Source organism: Cebus imitator, unplaced genomic scaffold, assembly GCF_001604975.1.
Source record: "Cebus imitator isolate Cc_AM_T3 unplaced genomic scaffold, Cebus_imitator-1.0 Scaffold130, whole genome shotgun sequence".
Lineage (NCBI taxonomy): Eukaryota > Metazoa > Chordata > Mammalia > Primates > Cebidae > Cebus > Cebus imitator.
The window spans coordinates 1,918,168-1,943,549 of record NW_016107445.1 but is presented as its reverse complement, the minus strand read 5'-3'; the positions used below and the strand labels follow the sequence as shown (position 1 = coordinate 1,943,549).

The 25,382-nt window shown below is 34.1% G+C and overlaps 2 protein-coding genes across 2 annotated transcripts in view; one reads left to right on the top strand and one right to left on the bottom strand.

The window, feature by feature from the left end:
- The first annotated feature begins 7,788 nt into the window (after positions 1-7,788).
- LOC108312884 (mitochondrial import inner membrane translocase subunit TIM14-like) lies at positions 7,789-8,373 on the top strand. Its single transcript, XM_037742938.1, has one exon. It carries the CDS (start codon positions 7,927-7,929, stop codon positions 8,275-8,277), a length of 351 nt encoding a protein of 116 aa, XP_037598866.1. The 5' UTR covers positions 7,789-7,926; the 3' UTR covers positions 8,278-8,373.
- A 7,803-nt stretch (positions 8,374-16,176) lies between these two features.
- Positions 16,177-25,382, bottom strand: part of TBC1D32 (TBC1 domain family member 32) — a 238,765-nt gene continuing 229,559 nt past the window's right edge. Inside the window, exon 34 of the mRNA XM_037742935.1 lies at positions 16,177-16,623. Coding sequence (XP_037598863.1) covers positions 16,504-16,623 — 120 coding nt within the window. The 3' untranslated portion in view covers positions 16,177-16,503. The remainder of the gene's footprint in view (positions 16,624-25,382) is intronic.

Genomic DNA, 25,382 nt, shown 5'->3' with positions numbered 1-25,382 from the left:
TGCTCCTCTACAGCCTCACTGTCTTCAAACTATTCTCAATATTCCCTCTCCGCCTCCATCCTGTGTGCTCTTTACTACTTTGCTTTATTCCTATATCTTCCAGATGAGCCAATTAAAATTCCGCTTCTCCCTCGATCACTCAGCTCAAGGTAATGCTTCCTATCTCTGAATCTTCCTATCACCAATTGCCCTTGATGTACAGCTCAGGATATACAAAATATGAAATTGTACCCTTTCCTTTTCTGCTGCACATGTTTCATCATTCTAAGGCATATTATAAACTCCTTGAAAGTAGAGAACATCTTATATTGATGTCCTAAGAGAGCAGACTCAGATACTGTTGATAGACTGAAATTAGTTTTATTATCAAGGGATCCTATAATATGGAAGGCATGTATGCAATTTTCATGTGGAATATATTATTGAGTTTAAATAATCATTTTTTGTTTAAATAATCACTACTTCTAATATTATCAAAATGAGGAATTTAAAGTTTTATCTACAGAGTATGATCACAAATTTGTCCAAATGTAAAGATTAAATTTTAGTGTATAAAATTTTTTTGAAAAATCTGAATAAGAGTTATCTGGGTGGTAGAGCTGTTGTAAAGATAAAATGTACTTGCAGATATTTTGAAAACAATAAATCACTATACAAAGATACAGAGCATACCACTGTGTTTTCAGTGCCAATGTATTAGGCACATGCTGTCTACTCAGTACCTATCACTTCTTTTTCCCCCCTGTTTTTTTGCAGTTAGCAATCTGGGAAGAATTGGGCTTTATGCAATCCTGCTGAGCACATGGCTGAGATATGACTCAAGTATGCTTGAATCCTAATCAAGTTCTCTTCCCCAGACTAGGGATGTAGCCTCAGTGACTTGGAGTTTGGGTCAAGTACCAGCAGAGCCCACACTCTGTAAGAATTTCTTTAACCAGAGAAACATCAATAGTCTGAGCAAACCATGTAAATCTAAATAAATTAATGGTAACCAAATAAATTGAACTTTTTTACATCTTAGACTCTACACTATGGGGAATCACTAACAAATAACTTTCCATTTTTATTGACTTAGGGGTCAAGATTCTTGATATGGTTTTGCTCTTTGTCTCAAATCTCATCTTGACTTGTACTCCCACAATTTCCACATGTTGTGGGAGATAATCGAATCATGGGAGCAGTTTCCCCCATACTGTTCTCCTGGTAGTTAATAAGTCTCACAAGATCTGGTTTTATCCAGGGTTTCTGCTTTTGCGTCTTCCTCATTCTTTCTTTGTCTGCTGCTTTACATGTAAGATAGGACTTGCTCCTCCTTGCCTTCTGCCATGATTGTGAGGATTCCTCAGCCACATGGAACTGTTAAGTCCAATTAAACCTCTTTCTTCTGTAAATTGCCCAATCTTGAGTATCTTTATCAGCAGCATGAAAACAGACTAATACAACTATCTACACTAAATATGCTGCATCTGATCCTCAAACCTAATACATTTCTCTATCTGTGGTTAAATAAATCAGGAAGTTAATCTGACCTTATCTTACAAGTGTGAGCATGTGTGTTATTTCCCTGGGAATCTATAGTCCAACTGAAATATGTTTCTTCTATTTGCACACTAAAGTGCTTCTTAAAATTCCCATTAATTTTACAGTCAGCAGTGTTAACATTCACTGTATGCAAAAGGCTTGGAAGATTTTTCAGTGTACAATTGAGAAACTAAGTGTCAAAATGAAAAAAGAAAAAGATGTAGAAACAAATTCTACAGGCAAAACAGTATCATATAGAATATTCAAAATACATAACTGTCATCATATTTGAGTTAACTGATAAGACTGAGACCCTAATGGCAATCTTTAAATGTCTCTGCCTTCATCTACAGAAACAAAGCTTCCTTGATACGATATATAACTGCTAATCAAATAGTATCTATCATGTCCAGAACTGTTTGCTAATGGGTTCAAATATCAATAAAACATTTAAATTTAATTTGTGCTGGATAGCTTTGCCTCATTTGTGCACACTTCGACTCTCATATAAAATCTAATAAGACACTGACTTAAGAACATAACTACTAGCTAGGCATATCAAAACTATTCAGAAAAAGGGCAAACATGGGGAAAACTCAAAGATGGTGACAGGGTGTTATGCTTAGGTAAAATAATATGATTTCAAACATTTAAGATTTATTTCTTTCTCAGGTCACAGTACAATGTGGGTTGGTAAGAGGCTTTGTGCTTCACAAATTCAGGGATTTAAGGGTCTAAAGACACCAAGAAAAGAAAGATAGAGCTTATAGAGAAGCCAACCCTGGCCTTTATGCTTTGGACTGCTCACTTTACAGTGGTTAAGCGGATTAGAGGCCATGTAACATACTTTGCCTAGGAAGAGGAAACTGATTTTTGATTAGTCAGTCTCTGCCATACCCATCACTTATTTTAATCAAGAATTTTTTTCAACTAAAATTTATTTCATGGCTGTCTGAGTGCAGAGGATCATGCATGTAATCGCAGCATTTTGAGACCAGCCTGGGCAACAGAACAAGATCCCAAAACAATAGAAAAATAATTAGCCAGGTGTTGTGGCAGGTGCCTGTGACCCCAAATACTCAGGATATTGAGGCAGGGGGATTGCTTGAGCCTGGGTAGTCGAGGTTGCAGTGAGCTGTGATCATGCCACTACACTCCAGTCTGGGCAACAGAGTGAGAGCCCATCACACACACACACCCACACACACACACACACACAGACACACACACACAGACACACACACACACACAATCATGATAGTAAGAATCTGGGTGACAGTGAGATCCCATTGCAAAAAAATAAAAATAAAAATACTCTGAGGAAGATTAAAATGAAAATTTAGACAGTGATGAAGGTAATTTGACCAAAAATTTGACCAAAAATGTGTTTTTTTAATCTGGGCATTTCCATTAAAACTGTGGTTGATTATGTTAGATGTTGTAAGAAAATGGACTTAAGATGCTTTTAAAAATAAAGAGGAACTTTGGCATTTTAGGACAGGGCTAAATATAAATGTGTTATTCAATAAAGAACAGCTAACACATATTCTGATAGTATATCAATGCTTAAATTCTGCACTAGATGATCAAACTTAAACAGCCAGCATTTTAATGACTGTGTCTCCCAACGTATCTCAAATGCACTCTATTAGCAAACATGACAGTCCAATAATTTCCATGGCACTTAGCATTTCATGGTGGACTATTGCCAATAGTAGAATATAGCATGGAAACATGCCAAAGAAGTTAACTGATTTTAAAAGCTAAAATATTGCTAGCATTGAAAAGTCAGGCTTTATTTAAGGCTAATTCCCCTGACCCTGCTTAAACTCACCAGATAAGTAAATATATTGGCACCTACTTAAGTAATAACTCTTTCCCTTTATATTATGCAAAAAAGTAGGTAAGCCAATTTTGCTACAAAAAACATGTTAGTACAACTTTGTCATATAAAATCAAACATTTGTTTTAGTTATCTCTTGAGAGTAGAAAATAATTTTAAAATACATTGAGAATATATTATACATTAACCTAGTCTACATCAATAAATCCAGAGGAAAAAAATAGCCTTTCATTTCAACTGATGCTTGATATGATTTGGTTGTATCCCCACCCAAATCTCATCTTAGACTGTAGCTCCTGTAATCCAGGGTTGTGGTGGGAGTGACCCACTGGGAGGTAACTGAAGCATGAGGGTGGGTTTTTCCCATGCTGTTCTCATAATAGTGAATAAGTCATGAGATCTGATGGTTTTAGAAAGGGGAGTTCTTCCACACTTGCTCTCTTGCTTGCTGTCATGTAAGACATGCCTTTGCTTATCCTTCATCTTCTGCCATTGTTGTGAGGCCTTTGCAGCCATGTGGAACTGTGAGTCCATTAAATCTCATTTTCTTTATAAATTATGCAGTCTCTGGTATTCCATCATAGTAGTATAAAAATGGACTAATACAGTAAATTGGGACTGAAAGTGGGGGGCTGCCGAAAAGAGCAGTGACTTTGGAACTGGGAAACAAACAGAGCTTGGAATCATATGGAGGGCTTAGAAGAAGAAAGGAAAATGTAGGAAAGTTTGGAACTTCCTAGAGACTTGGAGGGCTCAGAAGAAGTCAGGAAGATTTGGGAAAGTTTGGAGCTTCCTAGAGATTTGTGGAATAGTTTTTACCCAAAAGTCCAGGCTGAGGTGGTTTCACATGGAGATGAGGAACTTGGGAAAAGGAGCAAAGGTGAGCAAAATGACTCTTACTATGCTTTAGCAAAGAGACTGGTGGCATTTTGCTCTTGCTGTAGAGATCTGTAGAATTTTGAACTTAAGAGAGATGATTTAGTGTATCTGGCAAAAGAAATTTCTAAGTGGCAAAGTGTTCAAGAGAAACCAGAGTATAAAAGTTTGAACAATTTGCAGGCTGATGACGCAAGAGAAAAGAAAAACCCATTTTCTGGGGAGAAATTCAAACCCGATGCAGAAATTTGCATAAGTAGCAAGGAGAAGAATGTTAATTAACAAGAAAATGGGGAAAATGCCTCCAGTTCATGTCAGAGACATTCATAGCAGCCCCTCCCATCACAGGCCTGAAGGCCTAGGAGGAAAAAAATGGCTTCCTGAGCTTGGTCCAGGGCCCTCCTGCTGTGTGCAGCCTTGGGACTTGGAAACCTGAATTTCAGCTGCTCCAACCAGGGCTAAAAGGGATCAAGATACATCTGAGGCCATGGCTTCAGAGGGGGCAAGCCCCAAGCCTTGTTAGCTTCCATGTGGTTTTGAGCCTACAGGGGCACAGAAGTCAAAAATTGAGGTTTAGGAACCTTTGCATAGATTTCAAAGGATGTATGAAAACACCTGCATGTCCAGGCAGAGGTGTGCTGCAGGGGTGGAGACCTCATGGAGAACTTCTACTAGGGCAGTGCAGAAGGGAAATGTGGGGTGGGAGCCCCCACACAGGGTCCCCACTGGGATACTGTCTAATGGAGCTCTGAGAAGAGGAGCACTGGCCTCCAAACCCCAAAATGGTAGATCCACTGACAGCTTGCACCATGTACCTGGAAAAGCCACAGAAAGACCCTCAATGCCAGGATGTTAAAGCAGCCATGAGCAGGGCTATACTCTACAAAGCCACAGGGGTGGAACTGTCCAAGGCCATGGGAACCCACCTTTTACATCAATATGATTTGGATTTGAGACATGGAATCAAAGATCATTTTGGAGCTTTAAGATTTGACTGCCTCATAGGATTTCAGACTTAAAAGGGCCCGTAGCCCCTTCATTTTGGCCAATTTCTCCCATTTGGAATGGGCATATTTACCTAATACCTGTATCCCCATTGTACCTAGGAAGTAACTAAAATGCTTTTAATTTTACAGGCTCATAGGTGGAAGGGACTTGCCTTGTCTCAGATAAGACTGGACTTGGATTTTTGGGTTAGTCAGTTAAGACTTTGGAAATGAGTTAAGATTTTGGGAGACTGCATGATTATGTTTTGAAATGTGAGTACATGAGATTTGGGAGGGGCTGGGGTAGAATAATATGCACTGTCCCCCCACCCAAATTGCATTTTGAATTATAGCTCCCATAATCCCACATGGTATGGGAGAGACCAAGTGGGAGGTAATTGAATCATGAGGGTGGATTTTTTCCAGGCTGTTCTCATAAGTAGTGAATAACTCTCATGGGATCTAATGGTTTTATAAATGGGAATTTTCCTGCACATGCTGTCTTACATGCTGTTATGTGGTTGCTCCTCCTTCACCTTCCAGTAAAAACCTAAAGACTTTACCACAAAACTATTGGAACTTATATACAAATTCATTAAAGTTGCAGCATACAAAATCTACATATGAAAATCAGTAGCATTTCTATATGCCAATAGGGAACAATCTGAAAAAGAAATAAAGAGAATGATCTTATTTACAGTAGTTAAAAATAAAATAAAACACCTCAGAGTACACTTAACCAAAGAAGTAAAAAAAAAATCTCTAGAATGAAAACTATAAAACATTAATGAAAGAAACTGAAGAAGACACAAAAATTGGTAAGATATTCCATGTGTATGGATTTGAAGGATCAATATTGTTAAAATGTCCATACTATCCAAGGCAATCTACAGATCAAATGCAATCTCTATCAAAATACCAATAAAATTATTCATAGAAATAGAGAAAATAATTGTAAAATTTATATGGACCCACAAAGACCAGTAATAGCCAAAACTATCCTGAGCATAAAAACAAAACTGGAAGAATCAAATTACTAGATGTCAAATTTTACTACAGAGCTATACTAACCAAAACAGCATGATATTGATATAAAAACAGATACATATACCAATGGAACAGACAGAGAACCCATGAACAAATCCACATACCTACAGTGAACTCATTTTCAACAAAGGTGCCAAAAATGCACATTGGGGAAAAGACAGTCTCTTCCATAAAATTCGTGCTGAGAAAACTGGATATCCATGTGCAGAAGAATAAAACTGGACTCTTATCTCTTTGCCATATACAGAAATCAAATCAAAATAAAGACTTAAAGACCTCCAACTATGAAACTGCTAAAATAAAACATTGGGTAAACTCTCTAGGACACTGGACTGGGCAAAAATTTGAGTAATAACCCACAAGCACAGGCAGCCAATGGGAAAATGGACAAATCAGATCACATCAAGTTAAAAACTTCTGCACAGCATAGGAAATAAGTAACAAAGTGAAGAGGCAACCTATAGAATGGAAGAAAACATTTGCAAATTATCTATCTGATGCTGGATTAATAACCGGAATATGCAAGGAGCTCAAACAAGTCAATAGGACGAAGTGTGATAATCCAATTTAAAAATAGGCAAACTATCTGAAAAGACATTTCTCAAAAGAAAGCATACAAATGGCCAACAGATATATGAAAAGGTGCTCCACATCACTGATCATCAAAGAAATGTAAATCAAAACTACAATGAGATATCATCTCACCCCAGTTGAGATGGCTTTTATCCAAAAGACAGGCAATAAAAAAGCTGATGAGGCTGCGGAGAAAAGGGACCCTTGCACCCTTGTGCTGGTGGGAATGTAAATTAGCACAAACACAATGCAGAACAGTTTGAAGATTCCTGATAAAATCAAAAATAGATATAATTTATAATAGCTATAATAGTATATTACAATAGTTATAGAGTGCTTAAAATAGTTATCATAAACGTATGCATTACATCATAAGCCTATGAGACTGGTATACTTTTATGCTCATTTTACCAAGAAGTAAATCGAGTCACAGAGGAAATAGCTTGCTGATGGGAGAGATGGGATACAAATCCAGAAAACCTGGTCCCCCAGGCTCTCTAGCTACCTAATGAATTATATTTTCCCTCTGTATGACCTTGGGTCATCTCTTCACATTCTGATTCATATCTTCATCATTGCTGAAATAAAGGTTTTAAATTACATATCCTCTAAAATCCCCTGTACGTCTAAAAAGTTGATTCCACCTAAAGTGGATTTGGATTTGTATGTGTGATTAGGATTCTAAAGCAGATGCTGGCAAACTTTCTTTAACGGTCATGTAGTAAGTATTTTACGCTTTACAAGCCATGGAGTCTCCTCCAAAACTCTGCCATGCCATTGTACTAGGAAAACAGCCATGGAGGTCAAATGGGTATTATGTTCCAAATAAAACCTTTATCTACAAAAACAGGCAGTGGGCTGGATTTGACTAGCAGGCTGTAGTATGTCGATGCATGTCCAAACTATTATATGTAATAATAGAGGATTAGGCTAGCTTTGGCAAGAACAAATTTAGGGGGTTAGTGCATGCGGTCGCAGGTGCGTCGCTCTCTGCTCCAGGCATGCGGGCATCGGCCGCGATCTCTCCGCTGAGATGAGCCGGGCTCCTGGTGGAAGCAAGGGAACCCAGCCGCAGCAGCCATGGCCAGTACAATGGTAGTAGTTGGACAGACCATTGCAGCTGCAGGATTTGCAGGCCGTTATGTTTTGCAAGCCATGAAGCATATGGAGCCTGAAGTAAAACAAGTTTTTCAAAGTCTACCAAAATCTGCCTTCAGTGGTGGCTATTACAGAGGTGGGTTTGAGCCCAAAATGACAAAACGGGAAGCAGCTTTAATATTAGGTGTAAGCCCTACTGCCAATAAAGGGAAAATAAGAGATGCTCATCGACAAATTATGCTTTTAAATCATCCTGACAAAGGAGGATCTCCTTATATAGCAGCCAAAATCAATGCAGCTAAAGATCTACTAGAAGGTCAAGCTAAAAAATGAAGTAAATGTATCATGAATTTTAAGTACATATCACTTTATGTATATGAGTATTAACTTTTTATAATAAAATGCCTCAGAGTTACAGTTTTAAAAAATGATTTAGCACAAAAAAAAAAAGAACAAATTTAGGAATATCAGAAATCATTGTGATAGAAGAGATCTTGACACATCAGACTTTCATGTTTTCTGCCTTCCCAATTACATTATTTGGGACATATGACGTCTATCTGGTTCTTGGTTTCTAGGAAGAAAGACTATATAGACTCAAATACCAAATTAATCCCTGTCAGTTTTTATAGGTTCAAGATAAGCGGATATTTGCACTCGTTGCTGTATTTCAAAGAGCTACAGTCTGGTATCCAAATCATGATTAGGCTACCAGGATAGTTCACTCAATTCTATCACATGCATGTTATGGTCAAAATAATACTCATGTGCAATAATACACACACACTCTCTCTCGTACATACACACACACTCATACACATACATTTCCACAGAAAATCTTACACATACACATTTTAGTTACATTTGCTAAATAAAATGTAGTAAACTTTTATTATTTCTAAAAGAACTACAATCTGCAGAAAACATATTTGTACCAAGAACACAGGTAATTTCCTCCTTAAGGGGGCTGAGGGGAAAATCTTGTCTAATGTCTCAATCTCTGTTATAACTGTATCTATATAATTTAAAACAACTTTGACATTTCATTCAGTAAACAGTCTGCTTTATGCCTAGCACTAGAACCGAATTTCTGGGGAATATGAATTAAATGATTTTGCCTCTTTTCTTAAGCCGTTTTTACTTAATTTTGATATACGACATTCCCAAAGAAAAAATGTTTACTAATGATACATATGTTGAATAATAATGCTGGCATTAAATCACGATACTAGCTAAAAGCAATTCAAAATAATAAGAATGTTATATATGACTACATAATATTTAGCCGTTGAGGGTTAAGAAACCTCATATAACTTGGAAGAAGAGAATCCTATGGATTAGAATAGCAGCAATGTTTTGGAATTTCATAGTTGCAAGATTCCTTTACTAAACTTTAAGTTGTGTGATATTACTTGACTGTGATAACTGAAAAGAACAAAAATAGAAAATATATAATACAAACGGAAAGATAAATGTAAATGTAAACTCCCACACATCAATAATTATGCAAAATGTAAATTGTCTAAACAATTAAAAGGCATGATATGCCAGACTGGGAAAGGAGGGGGTAGTCAGATCCAATTCTACACTGCCTGCAGTAAAGCCGCTTTAAATATAAAGATACATAGGGATTAAAAGTATATTTTGTACGTCAATGGAAAAAGACCATGCAAATCCTAATAATAACACCAAAAAAGACAAAAACAAACAACAATAAAAACTCTCAACAACAAAACTAAAAACTTGGAGCTGTTATAGTAATATTAAGCGAAGTAGACTTCAGAGCAAAGAATAGCACTAGGAACAAAGGCAATCCATTCCCAAGGATAAAACAGTCAATTCATCAAGAAGATATGACAATCATAAAGGTTATATGTCTAATTATTGAGCTTCAAATACAAGAAGCAAAAACTGACAGAACTGAAAAAAGAAACAGACAAATTCATACAGTTAATTTCAACAGTATTCTCAGGATAATTGATAAAACAAGTAGCCAGAAATATTAGGAATGATACAATTTAAACAATAATATAAACCAATTTAATCTAATTGAGATTTACAAAACACTTAATGAAAATCATAATATACAATCAGTTTAAGTGCACATGAAACACTTACCAAGATAGATAATATTCTGAAACATAAAAGAAGTTTAAACAAATTTAAAAGGATTAAAATAATACAAAAAATGTTCCAACCACAATGATATCATAGTAGAAATTAATAACAGAAGTTTACCTGGAAAATTCCAAATTATTTGGAAAATAAATTACAGAATTCTAAGTAACTCATGGTTCAGAGAATATAATTAAGGTAAATTAGAAAGTGTTTTCAACTAAATGAAAAAATAACATATTAAAATATGTAGATGTAACTAAAGCAGTACTTACAGGGAAATTTTAGTACTAAACACTTATTAAAAAGGATAAGGAACTATTATGAGTAACTCGACGTCAATAATTTGACAATGTAGAAGAAATGGACAAATTCCTCAAATGAAACAAACTATCAAAACTCTCTTAAGAATAAATCATTTGAATAGACAGATAGCTATGAAATAAATTGAATTTTTAGTTAAGCTTATCACAAGGCTTCACTAGGGAATTCCATCAAACATTTAGGAAAAAAAATACCATTTTATGCACAAACTCTTCCAGAAAATAGATGAGAAAGAGCACTTCAAAATTAATTTTATAAAGCCAGCATTACCCCACTACTAAAACCAAAACAAGAAACTACAGAGAAATATTCTTTATGACGAGAACGCACGGCCAGAGAGAGGAACAACACACACTGGGGTCTTTTAGAGCGTGGGGGTCGGAGGAGGGAGAGGATCAGGAAAAATAATGGGTACCAGGCTTAATACCTGGATGATGAAATAATCTGTATAAGCAAACTCATTAGGATAAACTGTCAGTTACCTATGTGAACTCAAAAGTTTAAAAAATCCTTCATGAACATAGATATAAAAATTCTGAATAAAATTTCAACAAATCAAATCTGACAATATTTTAAAAATGATAAAATCATGACCAGGTAATCTTAGGAAAGCAAGGTTGACTGAGCATTCAAAAATCAACATAAGCCAATATATTGATAGAAAAAAAGAAAGAGATCATTTTTACATAAAGTATTTGATAAGTCACTTCCCAGTATAAAATGTATTCTTGATTTTTAAAAAATCTCACATGAAAATAGGAATAGAAGGGATCTTCCTCTACCTGGTTATGGCATCCCTGGGAAACCTACAGCTAACATAATTGCTAATGTTAAAACTCAGGATAAACCTGTCAGCTTTTATTTGTAGTATTTATCCTTTTTTGATAAAGTCAGCTTTATTGAGGTGGAATTTACATATAATAAAATTCACCCATTTTTAAGCATACATGTCAAAGTGTTTTTAAAAATGTATACAGTCATGTAGCCATCACTACAATTATGATACAAAAGTCCTTTCTTCTATGAAATTAGTCATCTTTCCTCACCTGTTGGCTCCTGGAAACCATGAATATTCTTTCTGCTTTTTCTAGAATTTCTAAATTTTCCTTTTCTAGGATTTCATATACATGAAATCATATAGCATGTACTCTTTTGTGTCTGGCCTATTTCACTCACCAGAATGCTTTTCAGACGTATCAATGATTTTGTGTGCATCCGTAGCTAGCTGGCTGTATTTATTGCTGAATTGTTGTCCATTTCATGGCTGAACCATAATTTGTTTATCCATTCAACAGCTGAAAGAAACTTGGGTTGATTTCCAGTTTGGGCTATTATTAAAAAAGCTGTAATTATTAATTATTAATTATTAATCACATTTAAATCTTTAGGCTGTATTTATTGCTGAATTGTTGTCCATTTCATGGCTGAACCATAATTTGTTTATCTATTCAACAGCTGAAAGAAACGTAGGTTGATTTCCAGTTTGGGCTATTATTAAAAAAGCTGTAATTATTAATTATTAATTATTAATCACATTTAAATCTTTACATAGAGATATATTTTCTTTTGGGTAAATACCTAGAAGGGTTATTACCAAGTCCTGTCTGAGTCATATACTGAGTTGTGTTTATCTTTAAACAAACAAACAAACAAACAAAACAACTCAGCTTCCAAAATGGCTATTGTACTTTCCATTTTTCCATTCCTACAACAGATCCTGTGTTCCAATTGCTCCACCTCTTACCAACACTGAAATTAGGTTTTTGTTTTATGTATTTTAGTTTTAGACATTTTAGTGAGTGTGTAGTGGTTATCTCCTTGTGGATTTAATTTGCATTTCTCTAAAACTAATGGTGATAAGTATCTTTTTGTGTGCTTGTCAACTGTATATTTTCTTTGGTGAAGCGTCTGTTCAGATATTTTCTATTTTGTTGTTTGTTCATTCTCTTACCTTTGAGTAGTTAGAAATTTTACATATTCTGAATACAAGTTTCTTTACTAGATATGTTCTGCAAATCGATTCTCTTATGGTTTTTTTTTTTTTTTTTTTTTTGGTTTTTTTTTTTTTCATTTATTTGAGAGTATATTTTGAGGACTTTTTTATTTTGAAGAAGTACAAAAAATGTAACTTTTTTTCTTTTATGGCTTACACTTTATATATAAGAAATGACAGATTAGTCAAAGGCCTCAAAGAAATTAGGTATGTTTTATTAACAGATTAGATACTATGTTGAAATAATAATTATGTACCATTGCCTTTGGTTTCTATTTATTTTTGCATTTCAGATGTCCTCTTATCATTTTTTTTCTTTCTAGGTTGATCCTTGAAAATTTTAGTTTTTGCCTTGTTTTCAAGCTATTCAAGATAATTCCTTGTCAAAATTTTGGTAACTCCAGTATTCAAAAAGATAATTCTTCCAAAACTGAAACCTCAGCTCTTTGATTTCCTTTCTTCACATAATCTGATCCATCTTCTTTCCTCTAGTTACTCATTCTCATGGTCAATCTCAATTTTAAGCAATTTACTTAACAATGTTAAGTAAAACATTTTACTTAACATTGTTAAGTAAATCATAAGGTCTAATCATTTCACCTTCCTCTCTGGAGGATTCCAAATCAAATAATCTTTCAATACATAAGAACCTACAATCAATTGATCCTATCGACTTTTCACTGTATCATACATATCCACCCTCTTGTCCCCACTTCCTTTTTGATCCAGTTTAAACACTGCAGTCACTATATTATAGAAATTAACTTGCATGTAACATAAACTCCTTGTGCCCTTCCTTGCTTAATATATTCTCTTAGCTAAAGCAAAACCTTGGTTAAACCCAGCTTACCACTTACTCCTTGCCAACCCACACACAGTGTAAAGCAGCTAGAGAAGAACATAAAGCTTTGCTAACTCATGACCAGCAAATCACAATTTCACCGTATTTTCCTATTCCATTCACTCTTGGACAATTATTTCACATACTCTCATCTCCTGAAAACCAACAAAGTTTTTACTATTCGAATTTTTAGCAGATGACCTTGTTTCCTACATCACTGATTAAAAAAACAAAAACAAAAAACTTCCACAAATGGCCACACTATTTCTGTGCCCATTTATTCTGTTTCCTCTTGTTACTTTAAATGCAGCGTTCATGCTCCTAGCAAAGGCAAATTCCACCACTTATTCACCAAATCCCAGTCCCGGTATGTCTATTCATGACACTTACTCTAGCTCTTTCTCTCTACCATCAATTTTTCCTTCTCTACTGCATCATTTCTATCCAAATATAAACATGTTTCCATTTTGCATTTGAAAAACAAAACACATGCACAAAAACAAAAAGCATCTTTTGGTCCCAGTCTGCATTAGCTGCCATTCTTATACTAGCCATTACAGCAATATTCTTAGAGAGAGCAGTTTCTAAAATCCCTCCTCTCAGCATCATTTAAACCCAATCCAATCAAACTTTTGTCCTCACTTACTTAATCAAAACTGCCCTTATCAAGTTTGTCACATCTGGAGGTCAATTCTCATTTGTCATCTTGATCACTATTTTTCCACGGTTTTAAAATTATTCATCTCCCCATGCTGACTGTGAACTCTTTGAGATGCTGTATGTCATTTATTTTGCTATCTTGAATATTTGAAACATTTCATTATATATGTGTAACCCTTAAAACATATCTGCTTAATGAATAAACAACAAAATTTAACATCTGAAAATTGGAAATTCCAACAACAGCACATCATTATTTACTAACCACAAATTTAGGTAGAACCTTGTTTGAAAGTTCAGATGAATTTCTGAGGCTTATTTTACCTCCAGAGATACTTTAGGAGAGTATTATGAGGAGACAGAACTTCAAATATGAAATTTTGAAAGCAGATATTCAAATATTTACATATATGAATTTTTTCACAAACCTTTATACATTATACTCTAACATATATTTTATTGTAATTGAATCCTATAAAGTGCATGAGTTGCCCATCCACAAATTAAAAATAAAGCCTAAGGGCTTATATTTTAAATAGTCAAAAATAAAACCAAAGGGTGTGACAGGGTATGATTGTTCTAAAGGTACTCTAAAATTAAGTACAAAGATAACATAATGATAGCTACACAACCTGCTATATTTTAAATTTTCTTTCATTAAACAAATTGCTAGGACATTGTTCATAAGACACTTCCATGTCAAATGAAGATGAAAGCCTTCTAGCTCTAGCTGAAGTTATTTTTTTTTCCAAAATATAATTGTTAGAATCTCGATCTTACCTCAGTTTCCAATAAAAATCACTAGTGGACATTATAAAATTAAATAATAGTTCATTATTCTCCATTGTATTTCCAACTACTGTGTGTGCAATCATAAAAAGAAATAAAGCTGCACAATTCTTAGGATCCATAACAATAACTCAGGAAAAGAATAGGAAGAAATGGAACCATAAACATGTATCACAACTTCCATGGAACAGCTTTTCAAAATTAAGTTTGAAAGTAGACAAAGCTTGGTATTTTGAATCATCTATGACTCTCTTACTTAATTCACATCAGCCGAAGTGAAAGTGCCCAAAATGTCAAATTAACTTGCTCAAATTATTTTTCTCAACTTTACAATGCCCTTTAGGAACACTATTACTGAGAAGCCATTGTTGGCATTTACAGCATAAAACTTGATTTTGGAAGGCTGATATTGCAACAGCCTAAATATTACTAAATTGAAAACTGTATAGTACCAGTTCTTTGATCATGCTAAATGAAAAACTTAGTTTGTGGATGACCCACTTTTAGTTGAAAAGGAAAAAAAAAAGCAGGGTTAGAGTTAGAATGATTTTACTGGTTGATTCATATTTAGATATAAGGAAAGAATAAAAACTATCTACAATTAAAAAAACTTGAGATAAACTCATGGATAAAAAATGAATAATTTAATATATTCATGTATTATCTTTCATATATTTAGTGTGAGTTATGATATAAAAAATAGACATTCACATACTGTATTAATCTTACTGGTGCAGAGACTTCTATTTAAATAAAACAAATCATAGTGTTATCCATTTAAAATAATTTAGAAATGTATTCTCCTTTATATTTCAAGTTCAGTACAAGTAAAATCTATCACTAAGGAAAATGCGTAACAAATAAGAGTAGAATGCTTATCAGTATGAAATAACCAATCTAGCTCTTAAATGAACCATGTAAAGACTTCATTTCAAACAAAGAATTATAAATTGATATAGGTATCAAAAGCAACTCCTAGAAAAACAATTACATCCAAGGACAACAATTTTTCTACCACTTGCCATGATAAATAATATCATTGTTCTTTCACATGTAAAAGAAGCAGTCGTGGTTTTGTCTATTTTTCTTTATATGTATAGACATAAAGAATGCAAGAAATAACTGTCTTTTCCTTGTCTTATAGACTTTCTACAGCTAGTCAAAATATTATTTACAATATTGTTTCTCCTTTCCAAACTCACTGGAAAAAAATATTTTAATCATCTGAATAAAGAAGGAGATGTAGGCTGGGACTACCTGTTTTTTTTTTTTTTTTTTTAGACCGAGTCTCGCTCTGTCACAAGGCTGGAGTGCAGGGGACAATCTCAGCTCACTGCAACCTCCACCTCCTGGGTTCAAGCGACTCTCCTGCCTCAGCCTCCCGAGTAACTGGGACTACAGGCATGCACCACCACGCTGAGCTAATTTTTGTATTTTTAGTAGAGACGGGGTTTCACCATGCTGGCCCAGATAGTATCTTCTCTTGATCTCATGATCCACCTGCCTCAGCCTCCCAAAGTGCTGGGATTACAGGCATGAACCACCGCACCCAGCCAGCACTAACTCTTAAAGTGAATAAGAACTATCAGTAAGCTAGATCTGATTCTATAATAACTTTACAAAACAACAAACTTACAACAATGAATTCACAAATTGAGTTCATACCTACCTAAATGTACCATTATATTCAAAACCTCTCAGTATTTACAATGTGTATATTCACAAAGTTTATGTTGTTACAGACACAGTCAGAAAACAATCACGCTCCCCCCAACCCCCTCCCCACGTTGCCCTTAAAGATAAATAAAACATAAATTGAAGCTGTGTGTCTCATGGTCTATGTGCTCTGCACTCTAATGTTCCGCATGTCTCTCAACAGCACTGTTCGGTAGTTTTGTTCCAGATTTTCCATGTATTCAAAATAATCACTCACTCGAAACCCACGCAGTGCTTCTTCCTGCCAACAATTATAAAGGGAAAATCATTTACTTGGCTAAGACACACAATTCCAAGTTAATCAATTTTGAATCATTGATACACCATTTATTTTCAGCTATAGATGGAGGCAGGCTGTTTATATTGCTGGTAAATGTGTAATTGCTTTTTATTTAGTGGGCTTTGTATGTATACGACAGGAAGAAACTATTATGTCCTCATCAAATAAGGTTTTCTATTTTCAAAACTAAAAAGTTTTACAGCTACCAAAAAAACAAAAAGACTTAGATAAGAAAATCTGCCTAATTTTTAAAATAGTATCATGTTATACAATGGTTGTTCAAATTTGTAAAAGACTCTAAAGTTTACCTACCAAACGATACCATAATAGTGCAAGAAATATCTGTTGCATAAGCTACTGTCCATAAGGCCTCCAGGAATCTGCAATTCCTAATGTTGGTACGACATACATCTATACTAATTTAGAACTTAATGGTTAGTGTTCCAAATGAGGCACTCAAGAATAAACAGTAAGAACACCCGTTTAACATTTTAGAGTCTTTTAGGGAATTTAATGACTATTCCTTTTAGTATCTCCAAATACTCTCTCTGCAGTACCTATACTCAAGGCAAAACAAAATAGGCTGAAAAGTCATCTTTGATTCAATGTAATTAATATTTATAATGTTAGGAGTTTTGGAGATTACAAAAAACTAGAAAATTCATGCCTTTCAGGAGTTTATAGGTTTTTTTTTCTTTTTAGAGCAAGAATTACTGTAACAAGAAAAAAAACAAAAGCAACCCAAAAGAATAAAAGACAATGTATATCATATACCAGATACTTTGCTAGAGGCAGTTTATAGAGAAGAAACCTCAATATAGAAATAGCTAGGAAAGCATTACACAATTCTCAATAAGAACAGATTTTTTAAAGGCTTGAGATATCCCTTGTCACTTACAGGTGGTAATCATTTACAGCTTGCATATAATGTGGGGTAACTTTATTCTTATTTTGCCATCATTACCAAAAATCTACATAGTTTGAGGGAAAGGTTAGTCAGGACATTCTAAAAAATTATTAATGACTGATTTACAAGGCTGATATTACAGCTGAAGAAATGAAATGCTGTTGTTACATACTTAATACCATTAAGGCTAGAGCAAATACCTTCCAACATAAATATCTGAGCTCTATTCAACATAATTAAGAAATTATTTCATCCCTTCTTTCACTTTTTCATTCACTCATTCATTCTCTTGTTATACATAAGATTCTTAATTAGCACTGAAGACACAAAGATGAGCAAGAAGAGCCCTGCCCTAAAATGTTGACAGGTGAGGTGTATATTGTGTCTCTGCTTTTATGTGTAAGTAATTGAATCAAAGGAAATATTTTTATCTTATGAATAGCAGAAATACTGGGTCTTTGCAAGTTCCTGTCCTACCAAAAATATTTCACTTTTTTCTTTGGAGCAAAAATCGGATCAAAGTAAGAACAATCCTACCATTCAAGAACTCATTTCAAACAGTTATTGTTATAGTCATGGAACAATTATGCATTTATCCATTCATTTCATTCAAGTTTTGTGTGACTTGGCTTTAACTACCTCTTCATTAAAACTACCTAAGATGGGGAGGAATTATAGTAAAATGTGTTATTCTAACCAGAGAATAAAGATCCAATGGCAGGAGAACTGTTTCAGGGCATATACATTATTTTCAAAGGAATATTTATTGTTCATTAAATATGAATTATAACAGGAGGTAACAGCACTTCAACAACAGCTCAAATAATTCTTTTCTGGGCAAAAAATAAGCAATATCTATTTAACATATTTTAATTATTGTTTCATTTTAATGAAAATCACTTAGGGACAGTCATAGTTATAATTCAATTTAAATATATTCTTCCTAAGAATGTATTTTTTGAAATCATGGTTGCCATTTTAAACATTAATTGTAAATGCCCTGATAACTACACCAAAGAGATACTCATAAAAATGACACATAGGCTATTGAGGTATTATTTCATAAGAGAAAAATTTTAATGTACATTTAAAAAGGAGTGTTTTCAAATGATAACAGTTCATTACTGAAAATTTGTAGGCAATTTGAGCTCTGAATAAAATTCCAAAATATCTACATTTTACATTTTGTCTTCAAAGTAGAACATTTCACCTTATCCTAAATGTTCTCTAATGGCCTTTTTAGTGGATAACTTTTACTTGTAATTATGACCACTGAGACTGCCATCTTATCATTCAAGTTATAACAGACTATTTCCTCAGAATACTGCTTCATTATTATTTCACTTATAGACCAAAGTGTAGCAAACTCTATATAAAAATATGAATGCCCCGATTATTTAAATAGCAGACACATTAATTACATAAGGTAACAACAACACTATTCTGCTTTACATTAACAGTGTATTATTTGCTCAATAAAATTTTTTAATAGATTATTACTAGAGTGATTTAAGTTTTGGTTACGGAGTTCATTTTGAACGTACTGCATTTTTTTTTGTTGTTGTATCTAATGCTATTCACCTGGTATGTTTTTAATGATTTTCTCTTTTCATTAATTCTGAGTTTCAAACGTTGAATCATCCAAAAGTATTAAAAATTCACATTCTAAACCACAATGTTGGATATATTCAATATTATATAACATAGACTATATGTAGTTTCCCTCTCTCCTTTGTGTATAGAAGTCCAGTTTCAAATTTCAAATACGCATCTGTCTGTTTTCTTTAACTTTTGAGAGCACTTAATTGGAACAACTGAATCTAGGATATTTATTGAAATACCAGACTAGTCAATGAAAAACAACTTGACATAGTAAAAGGAACACTGGATTTGGATTCAGAACAAAAGAAAGGGTTTCAATTCTCCTATGTTCGTTACTAAATGTATGAATTTGGGTAAGTTTATTGACTCTAAGCCTCAATTTTTTCATGGACAATAATATCACATGGTCGCTCTCTGGATTAAATATTCTGAAATCTGAACTCCTTACCATAGCTTAGAGTACCTTATATTATTTGGTCCCTGTCTCATCTCTTACATTTCTTATTCTTTCACCTTGTTCTGGCCACAGTGGTCTTCCTGACACTCTCTAAATGAGTCAGCTCATTCCTACGTCTGAGATCTTGCATTTGCCTTTATTCCCACTTAAGCAGGCTTTTTCCTAGGAAGTCTTTGTATGACTTTTTCCTTTGCATCATTCAGGCATCTCTTTACCCCATCAAGGGTGGTCTTTCCTGGCCTCCTTATCTAACTGGCACCTTAGACTCCTCCACCATGTTTGGTTTCCTAATTAGAAATAAAATAAGGTCTATACTACTTAAGATATTATGTATTTATTCATTTATTTGCCTTCCAGGAGAATTTAAGGTCAATGTGGGCAGAGACATCCTGGCCTGTGACAAAAAACAGTACTTGGCTCACAGCTGTTTCACAATAAATAGTTGAATAAGTCAATGAGTGAATGAGCAATACTTGTAAAGCCCTTTGCCCAGTGTGTGGCATACAATAAGCACTGAAGATATTAATAGTGGTCACAGATAATGAGAACATATTTTTGATATGATGGTCTTTGAAATTGCTCTAGTATAGTTTCTTGATCACAATACAGACATGTGATATTAGGCATGGGTGGGCCTATCAAGGATTACTGACTCCAATCTCTGCTCATCAACCCCTTGCCAGGAATATAAGGAAACCATTTATTTAAAATATTAGGATGTTACTGACTTTTCTCACAACTTCACAAATGTGCCTATTCTGGAAAGAAAGCTATACCAATATCTTCAATAGTTATTTGTATCAGTTGATGTCTGCAAAAATACTGTAGATATTAATTTTTAGCAGAATTTTTTTTAGCACTACTGCAAGCCCTGTGGGCTTAAAATATGAACTGAAGATAAGGCCTTTTATAGTAGTAAACAGATAAAAGGCACAAAAAGATCAAGTGGGCTAACACAGTATACCCTGGTTTATTCTTCCCAAAGATTTAATTATTAATGCCCTTGCAAAATGATGATTTTTCAAATATAATAGCTCTTTATAAATTATGGAGAGAAAAGGGTAAGTTACTTTGCGTAGGTTAAACTGAAAGAGTTGATTTTTATTAATAACATTATGAGGCATATAGAATAAAAAATTACCACAAAAGGTGAACTTAACATATACTTAACAAGTTACTTAAAGATTCGCATTAATGTCAAATCTCATATAGAAAGCTCTTGAGAGATGGAGGATTTATGAATGAATATAGTTGTCTCTACCCTTACTACAGATTATCCTTTTGTGTGTCATGCCTTACCTATCATATATACATGTGTGTGTGTTTGTGTGTGTGTGTGTGTGTGTGTGTATATATATATATATATAATCTTCTTGATCAAAGTGATAGAAACAGAAACAACCTTTAAGCAGTGTTTCTTCCAGTGTTTTCCTTCTGATGTGGTCCATAAAATTAGAAACTCCTGAATGCAATCCCTAAAATTTTCAAATCCTTGGCACTGGAATTCTGGATTCTGATTTACTAAGCTCCAAACATCACAGTTTTGTGTATTCTAAAGGTTTTCAAGCTACTTGAGGTTTTCTACTACAATCTGACAACTCATGCCTCTGCCATGTAAATTCTGATTTAACAGGTCTGGGAAGGAGTCTCAATACATTAATTTTCATAAGTACCCTAAGTGATCCTTAGGATCAGGGAATTTAGATAGTGTTTGTGGTTCTGGATAGAATGTGAAGCTCTTACAGATTCAGGATAGAGTATGTGGTTCTTAAAGATTTGAACTCATCTGAAGGGTACCTGGACATATGTGATTGTACTAGAGACATGACTTAGTCTTGGCCAGGTTAATGAGGAAATAGGTCCTGATCAGAAACAGTGTAAGAGGATATTTCTGACCAAGGTGTGAAGGTAATGTCATTGACAGGTATTACTATGATATGATACATTAAGAAGTCTCTGGAGCTGGAGAAAAATGGTAGCTACATCAAAGTCTAGCTATGCACTCAGAAAATTTCCTGTTTCCTTTGTTTGTATTCTCTACGTGTCGTCTTCTGTTAACAAAGAAATATAAAGAAAAGAGGGATAGCAGAGGGATGTAGAAACTTAATAATTGCTAGGTTTTTTTAAGCACTTACTGTATGCCAGATAATGGTCTAAAAGTATTTTACAAATACCATCTCATTTAATTCTTCAACAACCGTATGTGATGAAGAGGTCAGCATAAAAGTTTAAGCAATGCACCCGAGCTCACACGGTGAGTGATGAACTTAGAATTTGAAACCAGGTAGAATCAAGTGATACAAGGACAATGCAGAAAACAAATCTGCAAAACACAGTTGACACTGTGCTAAATACCTTTAACATATTTGCTCAGATGGTAAACTGTTTTTTACTATTATGTATACTTTTATCTTATAAAATCTTAGTACTCAATCAGATTTTCTCAGTCTGATCTTCATTCCTTACTCTGTCAACAGCCTCTGGTAATAGCAGCTGCAATGGCACCAACAAAAATCCCTCCTGACAATTTACTAATTGGGTTGAAATTAATCTGATTTTTTTCATAATTATAAATTCATTTTGTCATAATACGCAAGATTTAGTTGAAGCATTTTAATTAAGTATTTGGAACCTGCAGAGCCTGATTTTTACAGAAAGGCAATCTTTTTCTAAGCTGGTATTTCAGTGAAGTTTGTCCCCAGGTTGAATTCACAAACTAAAGCCAAGATTGCTGACAGCCTATTAGCATGTTAGAGAGAAATATAATACAGTTAGCTAAAACACTAGGACATCTACATATGAACTATTATTAAACTGTCACTAAACCTGCGTGTGCGTGTGTGTGTGTGTGTGTGTGTGTGTGCGTGTGCATGCGCTACAGATGAGTCGAAAGAATGAAGAAAGAATGAACTTAAGACTCTCCAACTTACTGGGATATTACAGAATATTTATTTTGTTGGATGTTTTTCTCCTTGGAATTATAATATCTAGACTTTCTGAACAGTCATCCATCACAGATAAAAATGTTCAGAATTCTGGGTTCAAGGACTGAGCTGTTTCTTCAGCGTATCTTCAGAGGCTGCCTTCTAGCTCAGTACTAGTCCATTAATCACCACAGTGTGAAAATGATGCACTTAACTGCTTTAATATGCAGCCTACATTCTCGTGTATCTACAATGATACTGTGCAACAATCAGACAATATTTTGCTGACATCAACTTACACCCATGGCATTCACCTAATCTAATGTTTCAGTGGTTCAATCTAAAGAGCAAAAACAAGTTTTTCTTTCCCCCATAAGCCTGTTCTGCCTATCAGTGTTCACACTATCTTCTGATCTAAGAAATTTTAACTTATCTTTTTAATATATTGATTTAGAATCATGAAGAACTCTTTAGTGAGCTATTAGAATTGTAGGCAATGAGTCTATACTTTTAATTACCTGATTTAAAATCTTGACTCTAAACCAAAGTGACTACAAATGGACTAATATTTTCTCAATATTAAAAACTGCACACAGATTTTTATTTCTAAAATAATGCTTTTATCATGTTACTTTATCTCAATATATGAAACTTGAATCAGGAAAAGAATTGCTTATCTTCAGTTTCTCAAGATAACTGATAATAACTGAAAGCATAACACATTTGTGGTTTTCAATATTTTGAAAATGAATTCAATTAGGCCCAATTATTTGAACTCATTTATAACAGTCAGAGGATTGATCTATTTATTTTTATATAATTATTCAATTTCTTCTTAAAAATAGTTTTATGATAAAAGAAGTATGAGCTCATTCTTCCCACATAAATATATACAATGAAAAGTAAAAGTCTCTTGTTGTACTTTATCTTCATTCTTCTTGGAAGCAATCATTATGAAATATGTAGAGCCAGGGAATAATGTGATTAAATAATCTATACAATAATATTATTATGGCTGTGGTATGCAAGACAGGGTTTTGTTCTGCCACCCGGGCTTGATTGCAGTGGTATGATCATGGCTTACTATAGCCTCGACCTCCTGGGCTCAATTGATCCTCCCATTTCAGCCTCCTCAGTAGCTGGGACTACAGGTGCGTGCCACCATACCCAGCTAATTTTTGTACTTTTTTTTTTTTTTGGCAGAGATGGGATTTTGCCATGTTGCCAGGCTGATCTCAAACCCTGGGTTCAAGCTCTCCACTCACTTTGACTTCCCAGGATGCTGGGATTACAGGTGTGAGCCATTGCACCCTGCTTATATGAATAATTATTGATAAATCTTTTTTCCCTTTGTAAAAATCTGAGATTTTGAATAAGAAAGTGTAAAACATAATTTTCAAGGTTCAATCTCTATAGCTACAGTTGAATGAGGAATTATTAAATCATGTGCCTATTTTTGACAGGGGATGTTTCTAGGGTAGGCAAAATAAAATCAATTCATTAATCAGTATTTCATTATTGGTATTACATGAATAAGTGAAAAATGCTGTACATATATTTATATACTTTGCAGACAACAGACTATTTCAGGGCCAAATGGAGTAGTTAAAAAGATATATAAATATATATTTAAATAAACTATAGCAGAGTTTATCTCACAGGAAAAATGAATGCCCATTAAAAGAGAACAGTGAATTCTGACACCTACCCACTGAAAATAAAACAACAAAAAAAGTAAAGTCATGGTGTCAATCAAAAAACATTTTTCTTAATGTCTCAGATAAATGAAAACAAGGGTAAAAAGTAAGGTTAGTTCTAGGACACATGCTGAAATTAATTCCTTGCCTCCATGTTTTTAGTTTAGCTTTGAACCAACACCGTTCAAATTTTAGTAATTTAACAGAGACTTAGGTCATAATCTCCTCCCCCCATTTAAAATCCTTTGGTTTTAAATTGATGGTATTCTGCCGAAAACACAACGGAGAACGGTTTGGGACATATTTAAAGAGGTTACATTTACAAACTCTGTTATAATTTTTCCTGCAAATAGTCAAAAGAGAGATAAACTGTAAATCAACACTAATCAAATGTAAAGACAATGAAATATAAAGACACTCTTTTGATAGGAAGAAAAATAAGTGGTAAGCTTTTAAAGAATTTAGTAATGTTTGTTATTCGATGTGAATAAAATGAAGTTTATTCTCTTTCCCTTTAATTTATTTACATTAGTTACTTACACTATCAACAATTATGTATTGAATACCTACTACCTGCCGGGTACTGTCTGACGTATTATTGAAAATACATCAGTAAACAAAATAGACCAAGTCACAGTCCTTATAGAGCTTACACATTTTACCAGGGAAGACAGACAAAAACACATATAAAATAATTTCAGATGGTAATGAAAATTGTAAGAGAAACTAAAGTGGGATAAGATGTTGGAGAATTATAGGTTAGGGGGATATTCAGACAGATATGAGTACAGGAAAATTTCAGACTCTGAAATTCCTATAACTGACCACTATAGATGATGAAAATGTTTCTTACTGAAAATAAACCTAAATTTTATATTCAACATAATTTCAATTTGCTTAATACTTCCTGTATTCCAAATCACCTCTTAGAGAGCATCTTTTATTTTTCTATCTTAATTTTTCTTCTACAATGTGTAATCATTTGTCTCAGCATACTTTTTCATTAAGAATGTTTCTAAGATTGCCGGGCGCGGTGGCTCAAGCCTGTAATCCCAGCACTTTGGGAGGCCGAGGCGGGTGGATCACAAGGTCAAGAGATCGAGACCATCCTGGTCAACATGGTGAAACCCCGT